General features: G+C 39.7%; 2 protein-coding genes across 7 annotated transcripts in view; both read left to right on the top strand.

The window, feature by feature from the left end:
• The window catches only part of LOC309720967 (cGMP-dependent protein kinase 1), a 101,256-nt gene extending 89,208 nt beyond the window's left edge, over window positions 1–12,048 (top strand). For all 6 annotated transcript variants that reach the window (XM_082558246.1, XM_082558248.1, XM_082558247.1 and 3 more), the window contains 10 exons: window positions 1,606–1,680; window positions 6,020–6,116; window positions 6,218–6,357; window positions 7,438–7,527; window positions 7,740–7,881; window positions 8,344–8,507; window positions 8,709–8,831; window positions 8,920–8,982; window positions 9,067–9,133; window positions 9,226–12,048. In XM_082558246.1, coding sequence (XP_082414372.1) covers window positions 1,606–1,680; window positions 6,020–6,116; window positions 6,218–6,357; window positions 7,438–7,527; window positions 7,740–7,881; window positions 8,344–8,507; window positions 8,709–8,831; window positions 8,920–8,982; window positions 9,067–9,133; window positions 9,226–9,324 — 1,060 coding nt within the window. In that variant the 3' untranslated portion in view covers window positions 9,325–12,048. The remainder of the gene's footprint in view (window positions 1–1,605; window positions 1,681–6,019; window positions 6,117–6,217; window positions 6,358–7,437; window positions 7,528–7,739; window positions 7,882–8,343; window positions 8,508–8,708; window positions 8,832–8,919; window positions 8,983–9,066; window positions 9,134–9,225) is intronic.
• A 1,738-nt stretch (window positions 12,049–13,786) lies between these two features.
• On the top strand, window positions 13,787–15,775 carry LOC309720336 (dickkopf-related protein 1-like). The gene is made up of 4 exons (XM_082557170.1): window positions 13,787–14,201; window positions 14,330–14,474; window positions 14,657–14,791; window positions 14,918–15,775. The coding sequence occupies exons 1-4, from the start codon at window positions 13,986–13,988 to the stop codon at window positions 15,181–15,183; spliced, it is 762 nt and encodes a 253-aa protein (XP_082413296.1). The 5' UTR covers window positions 13,787–13,985; the 3' UTR covers window positions 15,184–15,775.
• The last annotated feature ends 1,532 nt before the right edge of the window (window positions 15,776–17,307 follow it).

Here is a 17,307-nt window from a genome sequence, read left to right as displayed (position 1 = left end):
TTTGTCTGAGCTCAAACATTTGCTATTTTCCCCCAGTTGCAATAATGCAATTTGAAATTTAATTACAGTGTTTATAATGTTTAATAATAAGATTAAGCTATTGTATATCTGAAAAAGTTCATAACCGCTTACTTTGTAAGGAAACAGCCTGTCTAGTAGCATCGCTGTCTCTTGCATTAAAAAGAGACAGGCTGTGTGGGGAGAGGAAATGGTATCAGCTTTCCAAGGGGCTCCCTGTTACCTTAGGGAACACAGCAGGCACAAATGGGCCATCCTCAAAGCTAGCAGAGGGGATAGTGAGTGAGTCATCCAGTGCAGGTGATTACTGCTGCCTTTCATGCAAGCAGCTAATGCTGCCACGGCCCACAACAAAAGTGGTTCAGTGTGTGCGTTTGTGTCCCTCAATCAGGCTGGTTTTGGTGCAGAATATTTGTTTTTGAATCTTTTGGTATTCTGTGCCCTTCTGTTTATTTTCTTGATAGCCGTGCATGTATGACGCTTAGAAATCAAACAGTGTGCACGCTAAGAGGTAAAATAAGGATAATTACAGGAGCCGTGGGAAAGCGAGAGAGAATAAAAAAAGAAGCAGCAGGGATTTACTGGCTCAGTCCAATAGACACTGTAAGCAGCAAAAAATTTAGAGAAAAGCTCAGCTCAGAAACAGCCCTAGCTAGCAGGCATTATGGTCTCAACAGGAGAAAACACCAGATGCAGTGCATCTTCTAGCTGACAGCTTGATGAGCCCTGCTTGAAAAGTGTCAGCTAGTTGTTCTTCCAGGATGTTTGGAATCGTTATTTTGCATAGAAACCCATACTTCAGGGAGAAATGAGGCGAAACACGGGAGTTATTTTTCATGTACCAAACCTCTCAAGAAATTTGGAGGATTTTATTTCAGCAAGTTATTATGCTGTGAAGCTTATTGTTCTGTAGATCCATCTAATATGCTCTAACTTATTCTTTAACTTTCAGAATTTGCACTTTTCTTCTTATCATAATTAGAAATACAGAGGAATAAAAATATGTTGTTGCTCTGCTTCTATCACCTAAATCACATAACGGATTTATTTAGTACTGAAAAAGATATAAAATATTGTCATGGGAGGAGTTTTACCTTGCATAATATCAAATGATTTCTTTATCACTCAACACAGTGCATTTTAAATTTTTTATTTATTCTCTAAATATTCATGCAAAGCGTCTACTTTTGTCTCAAAAATCTCTCTCACCCACCATCTGCTATCACACTGTTTTACACCTCTTTGGGGTAGATGTGTCTTCTCATCTGTCTCCTCGTCTGCGATTTTTAGAGGCTTGTCTCTAAAAGCAGACTGATGAATATTTAATACTAACTGGGAGTGTGTATGGCAGATTGGTCATACTGTGTGCCAGCTTCTTATACAGATATAAGGTGCTTTGTTCCCTGTAACATAAGCTAACAGTAACAGATTCATATATTCTCATAGAACGAATCAGAATATATGTATCTTTGTTCCTTACACTTATGCTCTGTTACTTAGACCTGCATTGTCTGTAGATTTTCAAGCAAAACAGTGTCAAAAATTCTTCACCAGGTGCTGTTTTAACTGTTACTGTCTGTGTTTCAGTTCATTCAAGCACCTGATTGGGAGTTTGGAGGATGTATCCAGCAAAGGCCATGAGGATGCTGATGCCAAAGCCAAGTAAGACAAAGAAAAAAATCATTTATACTCAATGTGACTGCCTAGCGCCTGCAGTGTTTTGCAAAGAGACATGCTGGCCGGCTGTTAATGCTTCATGCCGTTACTTCTGTTATATAATAATGCAACACTCTGTGGGAAACAGAAAGCATGTGCTATAACCTTCACCTCTATTTCTGGAGGAATTAATATGTACTTTATCTTCACTATGGGAATAAGAGAATGGCTCTATAGAAGGCACTTTGGCATTGAGGTGGGAATCTAGAGGTTCTTTTAGCCATCTCTTGGCATAATCTGATACCCCACTGATTCAGCGCTATGTTGAGAGTCAAGGTGAGTAGAAACAAGAACCCAGTAATGACAGTTTACAGGGAGCCAGAGAGCAGGAACAGCTTATCCCATATGTAGATAGATTTAGAGAGACAGAGAGAACAAGAGGGTGACAAAACAGACTAGACGTCTGCCCGGTGCTGTGGATTTCTAGCTGAGAGTGCCAGTGATCTTTTGCAAGTCAGTGGCATGTTATCAGCAGAGCAGTCAAGAGCAAAACATACCACCCGGGTTGGAAAGAGGCAACAAGAAACCGATGGGTATAACAGGGGGCGTATAGTGCCCTACCTCTGGCTTTCGGCCCTGGCCAGATCTACTTTATGGCTCCACTGATGATTGTTTGGCCTGCCAGTAGATCTATGATAATATGATAACATAATATCCAGTGGCTGTCAGCATGAAATGATGATCAACAAAATATTGTTGTGTTGTATTAGCAGAAGCCTTGGTTTTACGATCCAAGCCTTTACAATGACCCACCATGAAGGGTACGGCATCTTGTGTGGCAAAATAAAAAGATAGGAGAGAATTACAGTGTTCTACATTATCATTCTATCACCTAGATAAGGTACCCGAGTTAATTAGGTCTATGTCACACAGTGCGACTTGCAGACAGCTTAAAAGATTCCTTAAGCAAGTTAGATTTTATGCAAAGGAGTAACAAGTTGTACTTTTGCATGACAAATGTTTATAACTTTATCATCGAGCCAGAACTTTAACTCAAATTAGACCCACTCACCTTCTCTGCTCTCTCAAATCTGTCTCATCACCCTGATTAGGGCAGCTTTCCCTGCTGCGTGCTGTGTTGTCTCTTGCTGGCACTCCCCACTCAGCAGAGCACGTTTGCTTCTTGTTGAGGAAAGCCTGAGTCAGGATCCCTCTGAGATGGAAACTGTCTCTAATTGGTCACAGTGGATAAGCATATTTCAGTAGTGCTGTTGCTGTACAGGAAATTACAGCTGCTCTCTGCGGGGCTGACAGGTCTTTTCTTCAAAGACTAGCTCCCTGTCACATGCTACTGTATATGCACACATTGTTTTTGATCAAGGCCTTGTTTCTCTGAGAAGGAGATGCTACATTCTGCACACTGCTACTGCATTCATAAAAACTTTTATGTATTCTGAGGTGAGGGGAGAATTTAAAGATAAGACAAAGTAAAAGAAAAAAGCTGATTTTCTCCAGCGATGCAGACTTAACAGAAAATGTCTTATAGAGAAATCTGAAATTATGTTGCCTGTATATCCCGAAGCTTTATGTTTACCCTTTATTTTTAAAGGAATAAAATCATCTAAAAATAATCTTCTGCTTCATGTCGTTAAAATTATATTCGTCATTTAAATGCACCAGTTTTATTCCCCACTCTTTGCTATTAAAATGTTCTAATTGCCCTTTCAAGCAGCTATTTTCACTTACCTTTAATCAGCAATTTGGGCCCTTCTGGTGAAAAAACCCTGAATAACTAAAAATCTATGAGAAAATATGACCCACTATGACTCAGTGGGTCCTGTGTCTTTTGGGAATGTAGATGTTCAATAAACAGGAATCACCCATAAATAAAAGTGACATTTAAGTCTGGTTTAAGGTCAGAAGTGCTTTCTTCTCCTCTTTCTGCTCCCCTGAGTCAGTCTGATGAAGAAGAACTGGGGCAAAGTAAATGAGGATAATCGTACACACACTCCCACACAAATACTGACACACACTTTAGACACACGGGGATTGCATCATTTTTATGACCTCATTCGTTCAGTGATACAGATTATCACCCACTGGGGTGCTACTTGACCTGCATAGGAACACTTTGTAATGCTGAGCTTGTAATGGATTTTCATGTTAGCAGTTATAAGTAACATCTTATTGCAACCTCATAATGCATATGCTGTCCAGGAAACTGTGTCAGATGCTGCTAAGCTCTCTGTGTTCACTTTTATTCAAGGTCATGGTTTAGACATCTATTTAAGGTGGATGTATGGTTTCAGTCTCACTGGATCTTCTCTCTGGTATCATATTCCAGTTTCCAGCATATCATGGCTCAGTTATAGCGACAGACGAGTGTAGTTTTCTGCTTATCTGAAAAAAACTGTATTGTGTGTCGCTGCTTTAGTGAATATCTCCACCATTCATTGATTCCTACAGAGACTGTGTGTCCTTGATTGAGACATTGTGTTTTGCCTGTGACAAAATTATTCATTACATTGCAAAGTAGCTTAATGGTTTTGTATTGTTACCCGCTTGAAGAAATGTTCATCATCTGTAGAGAATAGAAGAGACATTTATTCTTTCATTGCTTATCTAATAGAAAAGGGGCTCGTTTTGTGCTTCGGCTGTGAATAGCACAGTTTTTGTTCGTCAGCGCTTTGATACTGACTCCTTATAATGAAGCAACACTGCCATCTGCTGGTTGTATGTTTCTATTACTAGTCAACCGTTTTAGCAAGTGTAAAATTCTAAAGCGTAAAATTATATCCTTACTCTCATTTCTTCTATATCTTGACAGAATTTGCAAAACACTCCTTAATTAACTGCACCCAGACACATCCTAGTGTGTCATATTTGATGCGTGCAGTTTTTTGTGGGTTTTTGAGACGTCTATATCATCAGAGTGATCCCCCCCCACCTGAAAAACCTAAATAAATTGTACATTTTTAAGCAATTTTTCAAAAAGCCAGATAAAAAAGCAACTACAATACAAATTAAAATTCATATACTGAAATTAAAATGTAATAATTTTTCAAACAAATTTGTCAGATGGTTCAATAAACTCTTTAATTTTGAAAAATTTGTAATTTTCCTGCAATTATTTTCTATTTCAGGCTTTAAAGGGTTAACAATACTGCACCACACACACTAAACATGTAATCTTGGTTACTTGTCTCCTTTTCTTAAGCAGCACTTATTTTAGGATTTGGAGTTTTTCTGGGCCTGCATCCAGGTCAGGGTCGGGGAGAAAAGATGAAAGGATAACCTGCAAATCTCCCATGATAGTGATAGTGTATACATATACACAAATAAACCATGAGTGTCCTGGTAACCTGATGTGTTTCTGAGAAACATCGTGCTCAGTAACCTGCCAACACGTGCCACCAAAGTGTCCACTGCTGCGTAGCTTAGGGAAAAGGTTTCCAGTGTAACTGATCTGAAACAAGTACAGTTAGGTTGGTTTTTTAACACTTGGAATAGCCAGATAAGCTAGAATGGCATAAAGCAAACATAATTTCACATTTTACTGATTACATTCAAACCTGGAACAGTTTTTTCTGAAAGTGTTTAACCTACATTTTTGTAAATAATCTTAATCCCTGCAGCTCTGCGAAAGAAGGCTGCTGACTTATCTAAACACGTCTTCTGTGGAGGTGTTTTTTGATAAGACGCTGTCTACATAAACATACAGCTGAAATATTTTTGAGAGAGAAGAGGCCTGACGTCGAGGCGATAGTCTGTTATGAGTGACCCAGAAAGGCCTATCCAGGCTTGGATCTGTCCTAAGCCCACTGATCCAGAAACTGAGCTGATGAAACTCTGTCTGGATCAAACAATAACCAAAGAAGACACGGGGCATCTGGGGATAAGGGGTGGACACGTGGAAACAATCTCTACTGCCAGCATGCTGGCATGTTGTGGAGTTCAGTGGCAGAGCCAAGGCATGTCTTCTGAGCCAACTGAGTAGTGAGTAGCCTGTGTCACGGATGTCCCATCTTTGTTCTTTCCTATAAAGAATGGGGACAAGCTGGGGACAGTTAGTCTGTGATCAAAGAGAGGTCAAAGTAATTTGCCAGAAGACTAAACTCAAAAACATCCTGTTCATGTGCTCATATTTATACTCCACATCCTCAACAACATCCTTGATAGATTACTATGAGTTAAATCCTCTAAGATTTGCAAACAAATGAGCTCAAGGAGAGACGGATATTTTGTCTCAGGTTGTTGAAAGTGGATTATGTTTTCTTTCATCCTTCATCTCATCTCTAATCCTGTTCCCCTTCGTTCTTTCCTCCCCTTTTTCCTGGCCCCACAGGTATGAAGCAGAGAATGCGTTTTTCTTCAATCTAAACCTAGCTGACTTTAACATCATCGACACTCTGGGGGTTGGTGGCTTTGGACGCGTTGAGCTGGTATGAAGCGCTGCAGTGTGACATTAACATCAATATTCTGGACTTGTCTGACAAGCTGCACACGTTGCTATTTGAATCTCTCTCTTTCCCTATCACTGCAGGTTCAGCTCAAGAGTGATGAGAACAAAACATTTGCCATGAAAATCCTCAAGAAGCGGCACATCGTCGACACGAGACAGCAAGAGCACATTCGCTCAGAAAAGCTCATCATGCAAGAGGCCCACTCGGACTTCATTGTTAGGTAGCTTCTTAACATTAGCTTCCTTCAAATGCTCAATAAAGTTTGCTTATCTTACTAAATGTTTAATTCTGGTGATCAAAGTAAGAGTTATTAAAAATGACATTCCCTATTAAGACTTATTTAATGAACGTGGCCACAAAAAGAGCCTGTCATCATCACGGCTTTCTCATTTTGGCTTGGTTTGTATGTAATATGGCGTGGCTTAACAATAATAAAGAACTGCCTGAACAAGAATAAAGATGGGTGATACAAGCATCAGCAGGCTAACAAAACACAGCTGCAGCAGTAGTTAGGAGATTTAGGGAAACTGTGCTACCAATAACAGATGGTTCAATAGTCACCCTTGAATAATGAGGGCACGCACAATTTGCTTTCTATTAAGTACTTCTGACTTGGCACAGAGACTATCTGTGGAAGTGTTTCAGAAGTCATTTTTCTGATGATGTGGCACAAGACTGCACAGTTAAAACATGAAAAGGAGCATGACAAACACTGGCAGGGCAATCTTTAGTTGGATGAAATACATTTATTTATGCCAATTTCGGTCCAGCTTCATTGGTGTGCTTGTGGCCAGGAGCACCCTGGTACTGGCTATAAAACATGAAGGTGGGAGAGCGCTGATAAGGCGATACAAACAGTTCAGGAAGGTTTTAATAGAGACGAATGCTAATTTGTGTGCTGGAATACTGAATGACAAGATAACTCACAGGCTTGAGATGCGTGGCCCGGGAGACGTTTAGCAACATGACAATTTAAAAAACACTTTGTTTGGAGAGGTTTGTCCCCTCACTTGAATCCAATTAAACACTGTGGGAGTGTTTTGCTGTACACCGTTTATTGTGGTTTACTAAAATTATTTATGTATATTTTAACAAACGGTTTAAATACTGAATTATATCAAAGGAAATCCCTGGCCAACAACAGACTGCTTTATTTCAGTATTATCATGTGTTCAAAATAGATTATAGGATTTTTGGTTAAGAAGATGAATTCATTGCTTTTTTTTTCTGCCAAATAATAATTGTGTGGTTATGAATTTTACAGCAGTTTGTCATAACAAACACTTCTGTGTGTTTTCAGACTGTACAGAACCTTCAAGGACAGCAAATACCTCTACATGTTGATGGAAGCATGTTTAGGCGGAGAACTGTGGACCATTCTTAGAGATCGGTAAACTCATAAAGGATTAATGTCACACACACACACAATTATATGGCAAAGAAAGGTGTGGCAGTTAAGTTAATTCTGGTAAAATGATATTTGAGTCCCGCTTTGACCAACATATCTAGTGATTTTATAGCTACATTATAGGAAGTGTATCACATTTTACTATTTGATGTAAGTTACAATTTTCATCTTCTTTTGTCCTGCTGTGTTTACAGGGGTTCATTTGAGGACTCGACCACCAGGTTTTACACAGCCTGTGTAGTTGAGGCTTTTGCTTACCTGCATTCCAAAGGCATTATCTACAGAGACCTTAAACCAGAGAACCTTATATTGGACCACAGGGGTTATGCCAAACTGGTAAGAGATCAACATGGAAACACAGAAACCTCTAACTTGGATGTTTGTGTGTTTTTGAGAGATGATGCAAGAAAAGACAAATGCCATCTTTCTCTGATGTATGTGAAATGTCAAAAATCATTTTGAATACTGCCACACAATGGCTTTAAATACAAGAGTAATCACAGTGTGAAGAGAAGTATAACTAAGGCTATGCTAGGTTTTGTTTTTTGAGGTACACCAACATTCCCTTTTCTCATCATGGAGAAACCAGCTTGTCTCTTTTGGCAGAGCAGCCAGCAGCTACTCAGCTCAGCTCCAAACCCACCAATGCCACTATTTCCACCATTTTCATTCCACCATTAGTATGCATAAGAGTGAACATGATCTGATAGGAACCAAAATACCACGAGAAGGATTTTAAGTCAAATTTTTCTTTGCCTGATTATTACAATCTGACAACAAAATCGTTGTTTTCTTTAGGTGGACTTTGGCTTTGCCAAGAAGATTGGGTTTGGGAAGAAAACGTGGACCTTCTGTGGGACACCAGAGTATGTAGCACCAGAGATCATTCTGAACAAGGGCCACGACATCTCAGCTGACTACTGGTCTCTAGGAATCCTTATGTTTGAGCTCTTAACTGGCAGGTACTCACAGGCCCGGGCTTGTCCTTAACAAACTTGTTTATGAAGTTTTTGCGGTAATACGTGCAAAACTTTTTGGAAATGTTGAGTCACCTGGTGAAAATTAAAATGTGTCAGCTCATTGCACAATTTATACAGATTACATAATTGTCCACACTTAAGCACGTTTTACTTCAAAGTAATATGTTGGCCTCTGTTGTGTAGTCCTCCATTCTCTGGCCCTGATCCTATGAAAACCTACAACATCATCTTGAGAGGAATCGACATGATTGAGTTTCCAAAGAAAATTACCAAAAATGCTGCCAACCTAATCAAAAAGCTATGCAGGTAAGTGTTTGTGCCTGTAGACATTTATACATAGTAATTCATTTAAGTGGTCTGCGTGCTGAATCATACATTATTTTTTCTACTTCAGGGATAATCCTTCTGAAAGACTGGGAAACTTGAAAAACGGTGTCAAAGACATCCAAAAGCACAAGTGAGAAAACGCATTACTCAGTCCAGACATTTGTATTAATTTGCTCGCTGCACAATGATGAAGTAATGCTATTTTTTCTTTTAGATGGTTTGAGGGCTTTAACTGGGAAGGTTTGAAGAAGGGGACACTGACACCACCTATTATCCCTAATGTAAGTGCACGCTGTGCCCGTTTTGTTTTGTTTTATAGCCACTCAGTTGTTGCTTATTCTTTATGTGAAAGATTATTTTGTGTTTCTACCAGGTCACATCAGCAGTTGACACAAGTAATTTTGACAGCTTCCCAGAGGACAATGAAGACCCACCTCCTGATGACAACTCCGGCTGGGACGTTGATTTTTGAAGTCCTTCTCTTCTCTTGAAACCAGAAGAAACTCTTCTTTTGTTGGCTTTTAATGGTTTGGAGGTCATTAATGGAGGACATGGCTGTGTTGTAAAAAACAAAACTGCATTAAAAATGAAAGAGAAGATATGGAAAAGAAGATTAATAGTTGGATGGCAAACCCTCTGGGTCACCGATATGCCTTTATTTCACTGTGGCTCTGGATCAAGCATTTATAACGGGACTGCTGTAGCACTTCTCCGGTGTTGTTTTACACTTGGGTCTAAAAGGCAAAGAAAGTGCAGGGATACAAACACACACATACACACACAAATACAACAGAGGCTGATAACGGAGCCAGGTTTTCCCATGTATCATGAAGAGATGCTTAGTGGATGGATGAATGTTTTAAAGTTTGTCGAAGTTTTGCTTCGACGACTAGAAAAAGGAACTATATGTTGACAACCGCTCAAAAGAGGAAGGGGATGGTTATTGGTTTTGCTTTTTTTATAGATTCATTTTTCCGCTATAGTTAGTGAAATATTTGGTGGACTCTGGGAGGGGATATGATGATACTGCAGTTGGTCCCTGGTTATCAACATGCAGCTGCTTTCTGCAATCTGTAATGCTTTGTAGACATCTACACACTACAGATGGCAAGTGCAACTGGTACCAAGTGCTCACGACTAATCTGAATGTCACAGATTTTTCTTCTTATTGAAAAAACACAATATGAATGGTACATAGTATTTGAATTTACGAGATCTATTGTCACACATGAACGTTACCGGGCTGAAATCAAATACTTAGTACAATTTATGTGAGATTAATCTACCTTGAAAAGCACAAACACAGTGCATTCAGTGGAAAGAGATGTGACTCTTAAAGTGCCCTCCTTAAAATTTTAATGAATCACACACCGGCACACGTGAAATGTCAGCTAGTATTTCCATGAAGCAATGTGTCCTTATGCACTTAAGACCATTAACTGAGAAAATCCACAGTTATAGCTCATTTTAAGCTTAAGTCGAGGTCACACTTTTCTGTTCTATAATAGGCTTTAAAAAAAATCATGCATACGAATGCTTCTCTGCCTACATCCATCTTCAGTTTGTTTTTCAGTCACTTCTTGAATCCACCCAAACCGGATGTCCTCTCCTGTATAGTACTGACATAACTGTGAACATGGTTTTGATGTCTTTGGTGCTGTTGATAAATTATAATAAGCGATGTTGAGATGACAGTACTGGTTCTTTGTTTTTGTATTGTGATTTCTTTTGTGCTTGATTACTTTGTAACGTACTTGACAGCATTCTTTAGAGAAAATTGGAGACTTGTATAAATTTGTGAACTTGATCGATGATTTATCACTTGTGGTATTGTCGAGGTTTTTAAACAGGTTTCACCAGTTTGAGTTCAGCCATGGAAAAAAAAAAATCATCCTTCTGTTTATTTGGAACTCAGATTTACCACATTTGCATTATCATAAGACTATCTTGACTTAACATAATCGTGTGGGAATCTTGACGTGTCTCCTAGAGGCAAAAAGAAGCTAAATAAATAAGGTTATATTTTGTGAAATCTCAACTTTGATCACCATGATCTCTCGCCCAGCTCGTCACCTCTTGCGTCCAAAAATCAGAACATGAAGTCAAAAGGAATGTAAGTGCCTTAAGTCAATGGCATATAAAATTTACATCACAAGACCTTTTCGATGCTGCATGAACACATATACACCTCAAAAACGTATGTGTCCTCTTAGATGGCTGCTTTTCATCCTTTCTTATATCTAATAAATACATTAATCACCACAAAGAATTTCTAGTCATTTGATGGCTGACAAAATATATGAAATAAATTTCCTGCTTACGCCTTTGATTTATGTCACGGGAACATTTAAAATGATTAAAAGCTATCCTACCTGATATAGCTGCAATGACATGCTTTTCTCCACATATCTAATGTGATCCTTTGAAGTCAATCACTACTGGCCTGATACAAAACACCAGTGAGCATTAACCATGGCTCAGAAAGACCATCCATCACTTGTTTCAGTCAGTAAATTTGAGCTTTTAGAGACGGCAAGAATGATTTGCAGTTATGAATATTTTGCCAATACAAATATGGAAATATTTTTATCACTGTTGACAGTCTTTGACAGAATGTCAGCATTAATCATATCTCATCACGATTCAAATTCTCTTTTCACTGTTTGGCTCAAAAGCTCAAGTCACATTTCACCCCACTAGCAGGAGAAGTTTGCCTTTCAAAAGCTTTCTTATCCGTTGTAGTTTACGGTCATTGTTTGCTTGTGTCTAGGCAGCAAATCTATGTGGTAAAGCTTGAAGAAACAGTTAAAATTCATCCTTTTGATGATATTAAACATGTATTGCAAAGCCTTTCTAGGCAGAAAGTTCTGAAGGCAAAATTCTCCTATGTGCATTCACCCCAGGAAGCCAAACATACATATTATATGAATCTATTGATGGAGAACTAAACACAAGAAGAAATCTTAATTCTAAACCATAAGTGTTTTACTGTGTCGGGGGAGGGTGGGGCGGTATGTTTTCACAAAGCCTTATGTATGTCATATCTTACCAAACCACTGGTTTTCAGTTTTTATTGACTGCCTTCTGCAAAGTTACCTGATATTTGCCTTGTGTTGTTATTTTTCTGCTGTAAGTTATTTTGCAGAGTGCCACGTGTACGATTTTTAAAATTATAGAGTAAAAACAATACTTTTGAGTCGTGTGTGCTGTGTTCTTTCAAACTTGTGCTGTGCAGAGTTCGCTGTAGTTGCCACAAGGGGGAGCTAATGGTAAGACTAAAACGTCCCTTCACGCAAGTGCCTCAGCCTCATGTGAACCGCTTAAAGTTCCCAGATATCTAATAATCACTCCAAGAGTTTAATGTCATCCACTTAGTGGTAAGTGCGGATGATTCAGCTTTTCTGGCCTCCGTGTTGTTCGCACAACAAATCTGTTTGGGGCACAGCGAAATGGCTTCAGCCATAACAACAGGGTGACACTTCTGTAAGATCAAAGGGGATCAAAGTGCATCAAAGGAGCTCACCTTACCAGTACTGACATTCAGTAAAGTGGAGATAAAAGCTCTACTTCAAAAGATATGCAGCAATTCAAATGCGCAAAGTGCTAGTGTGTTTGTCAGGTGTCTATGGCGCATCGCTTATTCTACATACGCAGACACATTCTCACACTCAAACTTCGGATAAAGGCTCCGTGACCAGCAGATGACGTCCAAGTGCTAAAATATCTACAAGGAGAAACTTAAGTTCTTGTTTTTTATTACGCACTTCAGCATCTGAAGGGAGCTCTTCTTGCACAGCGAAAACTGACTATTCACACACAGAGTGCAAAAAGTTTTGAAATCAGTGTCACTAAAGGTTTAAGGTGAATAAATAAATCATAAGAGCTCACGTCTCTCAGGAAAGGGACGAGAGATAACAACTTAAGGACAAACACGGAGACAAGTCTACTGCGACGTGGGGTTATCAGCAGATTCACGTGGAAAAACAACATTGAGACTTAATTTGAATATTCTCAAATACATTTCTCCTTCTAGAAGTGGTGGAGCCTAAAGGGTCAAAGAGCAGGGTAGATCAGAGTCCCCTTTAATCTCAAAGTGCCAGTCAACCCTGAAAGGCCTCTCCACGGAAGTCCATTAATTCGGCAAAGTTTTCACACCCCTTAATGGTCTGCATATCCTACACATTGATGTCCGCAACTGGTGTAATCAAGCACACGTTGGGGGATAATTGCCCCCTTTGCAATCAGAGGGATCAAATGAAGTAGTTAATCGACTTAAGTAACTTCAATCGCTGTATTCACACAGCCAAAGGGCAGCCAAAGGATGTCATAGAAACTGGAATAAGCAAACGGCTTCTACAAAGATGCGCAGGTAAGTTGTCAACAGCAAATCAAATGTGCTACACATTTAGAAAAACGTCATTGTTTTTATTTTCTAAAAGTATACCTATAATAGTTTGAAAAATATACTACCCGCCTATTTTGATAACTTCACAGTAATTGCGAAAATTAAAATAAGTGATCAATAAAATGGAGAAAAAAAACTCTTCCCGATGTGTGATTTATGTGTTTAAAATATATTTTTTTATTTTGTCAAATGTTGAGTGATTGTTTAAACAAAGAGTGATGAATTTATGAGTAATATTTTTAAAACACATCGAAAAAATATTAAAGAAAACATTATTTGTCATCTGTATTTTTTATGTTTTTATTTATTTATTTTATACTGACTGGATAGAGTAAGTACTGACTGGTGGTGGTGGGGTTATTTCCCGTGTACGACACTGTGTGATGGGTATTCAGACAGACTTTGCAGGTCATTATCATCACAAACACTGAAACGTTGTCCTGTGCAGGGAGCAGAGATGGCCATTTCCGTACAGTGGGTCTCTGTTTGAAATTCCACCCCTCCGCCTTTGTAGTGCACAGCGAGGGGCGGGAAGACAAACAGGTCCACATGTATAAAGAGAGATCACCCCAGGACTGCGAGTCAGGAGACCTCCAAACATCGTTCCGAAACTCTCTGGAAACTTTAGGATTCTGGATTCAAGGCCGTTTTGGACTTTGTCACTCTTCTTCTCAAAACAAAAGGAACATTCTTATCGTGTGTTTGCCGGAGAATTTAAGAAAGGAATCATGAAGATGCCTTCAGTCCGCGGCTTCTTGGCTGTGTATCTCACGCTGTTTGGATACCTTGGGGACGTTTACGCGGGCACAGTCCTGACGAACTCCAACGCGATCAAAAACCTGCCCGGCGCCCCGATTGTTAAAGATACCGATAGTGTCAGTCCGAGTCCTCGAACATCACCTTCTGGTAGCATGGGACACAAATTACCCGCAGACACCTTGCAGGTAATTAACTCAGCCGTGCGTAAAAGTCAAGTCTGTGCACCACAATAGTGGTTCGCTTGTATACGTTGTCACAGAAATCATAGCAATATACTTCCTGAAATAATATTTTTGTTTTTAATCATATATAGACCTCAAATGTTTGCACGGATGATGAAGAGTGCGGAGGTGAGGAATTCTGCAACGATGCTCGAGGCGTCTGCCTACCCTGCCGTAAGAACCGAAAGCGTTGCGCAAGGGACTCGATGTGCTGTGCAGGAAACCGCTGCAGCAACGGTGAGCTCATTTCAAATCAGTAATGACTTTTGGTTTTCTTTTAGTCATCTTGTATCTGTATTTTTGTTTTTAATTTCACTTTTTACTTATTATTTATATCTTAATTAACTAAGGGCTTTTTTCTGTAGTGTTAATTGCAAACCCTTAATGCAGTTATTTATTTTCCTCTTTTACCTTTTCAGGTGTTTGCCAGGCAAATGACTTAGATGTCGCAGATGTAGCCCTCACAACTGGCTGGCACACACACAACAGTACCATGGAGCATCGAGCCAAGAAGCCTCCCACTGCCCATAGCAACCAGCCTCATGCTGTCAAAGGTAAGTGTGCTGTTAAAAATCACTGGTCTTATCTGTTGGGTTCAAGTAGCAGCAGTAGGAAGTTTTCAGGGAGGTCTGTTCCATGTAACATATTTTCACTTTGTTCTCTCCCCCCCTCATCTTCAGGCCAAGAGGGGGATGCCTGCCTGAGATCTGCAGACTGCTCCGAGGGTCTTTGCTGTGCCAGACACTTCTGGTCTCGCATTTGTAAGCCTGTTCTGACAGAGGGCCAGGTGTGTACGCGCCACCGCAGGAAAGGCAACCATGGCTTGGAGCTGTTCCAGCGTTGTGACTGCGGCGAAGGGCTGGCCTGCCGACCAGAGAAAGGAGAGCGAGATCACACTGTCAGCAGGACTGCAGCCCGGAACCTACACACCTGTCAGAGACGCTGACATGAACGAGTGGACGCACACAGAAAGAGAAACCTGCACATTCACACGCCCAGCAAAACCCACAACTCAGTCACAGACACTGACAAACACTTACATACACAAGAGATGCTGACACACACGCACACACACATGCACACAGACACCTAAGACTTTCTTTCCTGCCAAAGTTGTTGACAAAAACACATCAGCCGAAAGGGTAGACATGATTCCTGGAAAAGTGATACACCCAGAGGGATACAAGAGTGCAAGATGGACTGAATCAATTCCCTTTCAGCAGATGAGGAGTCGGAAGTTAGGAAGTGACATTTCAGAAGTATTAGGAAGATCAATGCATGTCATTGGTAATGGCAGAGCTGTTTTGTTTCTCTTTTTATGGAACTTCATGCCACGGTTATTGCAGTAAATTACTGTATTGTACATATTTCCCTGGATGTGGCACTTAAATGAGCTATTACATTCTGTCAACACCAGTATTATAAAGACATGGTGCTGCATGCATTGTAAATGTGTTATATATAAAGTTTTATAAGAAATGTTATCTATTGAAAATTTGAATATATTTGTTTTATTAAATGTCACGTGATAATCTTAACGCAGTCCTTATATTCCTCTTTTTTATATTTGAATCTACTGCAGTAAAAAAAAAAAAGGGGGGGGGGGGAGGCTTTATGTAGGATTTGTAGAGTTTTCTTGCAAAAGTTAAAAAATAAATGATTTAGTCTTCATATAGTAGCTGGTACACAGAAAAGTAACAACTGTCCCCTTCTGAAAAGCAAAAGTTGTTTGAAGGATGTCTGCGGTGCTTAACCTGGCCCAGGATCACTAAACACAGTTGTTACAGGAAGAAATACACAGACCCAAAAAGACTTACAACAAACATACAACTGTAATGAGTTACTACTGGAGCCTCAACACGTCAGGTCCTGCTGTGAAAGCAGAGAATGGTCAATCAAGGCTATATCATCAGATGAAGGCAACCCACCATATCAAATGATGCCTACAAAGAGGTAATAACTAAGTATCTGTGTCCTGACGAATGTGTTTGCCACCTACACCTTTGGTGTTGGCTAGTTTCTAATTATGATGCTCCTGCCTTCATGTGCAGCAGAGCAGATAGCTGGCTATCCAAGTTAAAGCCTTTAATTATTTCATCTTACTCAATCTACACAAGGCTTCATGAAATGAGGTGCACCACAGCACTTTTTCTGTGATGCAACAACAACAAAAAAAGTTCTCAGTCTCTCCAATTGCACAGCACACCCCATTTCCTGGCTGTTGCGCAATAGATGTGCTCTAATATGTAGGCTATGAATCCACTCAAATACACCTTGGTACCTGTAATTAGACATGTTTAGATTAGAAGATGGTGAGGAAATTACTATACTTTTTGTTTGATTCTCTTGTCAGATCAAAAGACGCACAAGACACTCTTGATATCTGACCGAGCCAGATAACCTCTTCATCTGTTTACATCCACAGACATTAGCTTGAAGTTTGTCCAAAGAAGACAAGGTGAGGTTTACTCTGGCTGTCATTGAAGATTAGTGGTGGAAAAACAAAACCATGGGCTCAAATCTTGCACTAAGGTATTTGTGTGGCTCGCTCTAGTTATTTACTTTAATTTTAATTTAGATTTACCTCAACCTTTTGGAAAACAGTTTATGTATTTAAAAAAACATCAGAAAACACGAGAAAGCTCTCATTTTGATGGAAATTAATAATAGTAAGATAGTATAACAGAGCCAGAAGCCACTTTCCCAGCATAACGAGAACAGTGTTTATAATCCTACCTACTAACTACACTACTCACATTTTCTATGATTAGGGTATAGTAACTTTGTGGTGCTGCCATTTTTGCTGAAGTAAAGGATCTGGGTATTTGTTCCACCACTGCTGAGGATAGGCACATTGACCAAGAGGCAGCCAGACTTTCAGAGAGACACACTCCATTTAAATAATTTAGCGTCCATTCTTGAGAGTAATTAAGAATAATGGTAGCATTGTCAGCAGCACAATATACCATGCAGGCTCAGCCAAGTCATGTTTGTGGGGGTCCTGGAATCTGTGAGTATGTGTGTGAGCCTGTCATCATTACACCAACCACAGACTTACACAGGCCACAGG

Source organism: Aulonocara stuartgranti (assembly GCF_965226115.1).
Source record: "Aulonocara stuartgranti genome assembly, chromosome: 13".
NCBI lineage: Eukaryota > Metazoa > Chordata > Actinopteri > Cichliformes > Cichlidae > Aulonocara > Aulonocara stuartgranti.
This window is presented reverse-complemented; position numbering and strand designations above follow the sequence as displayed.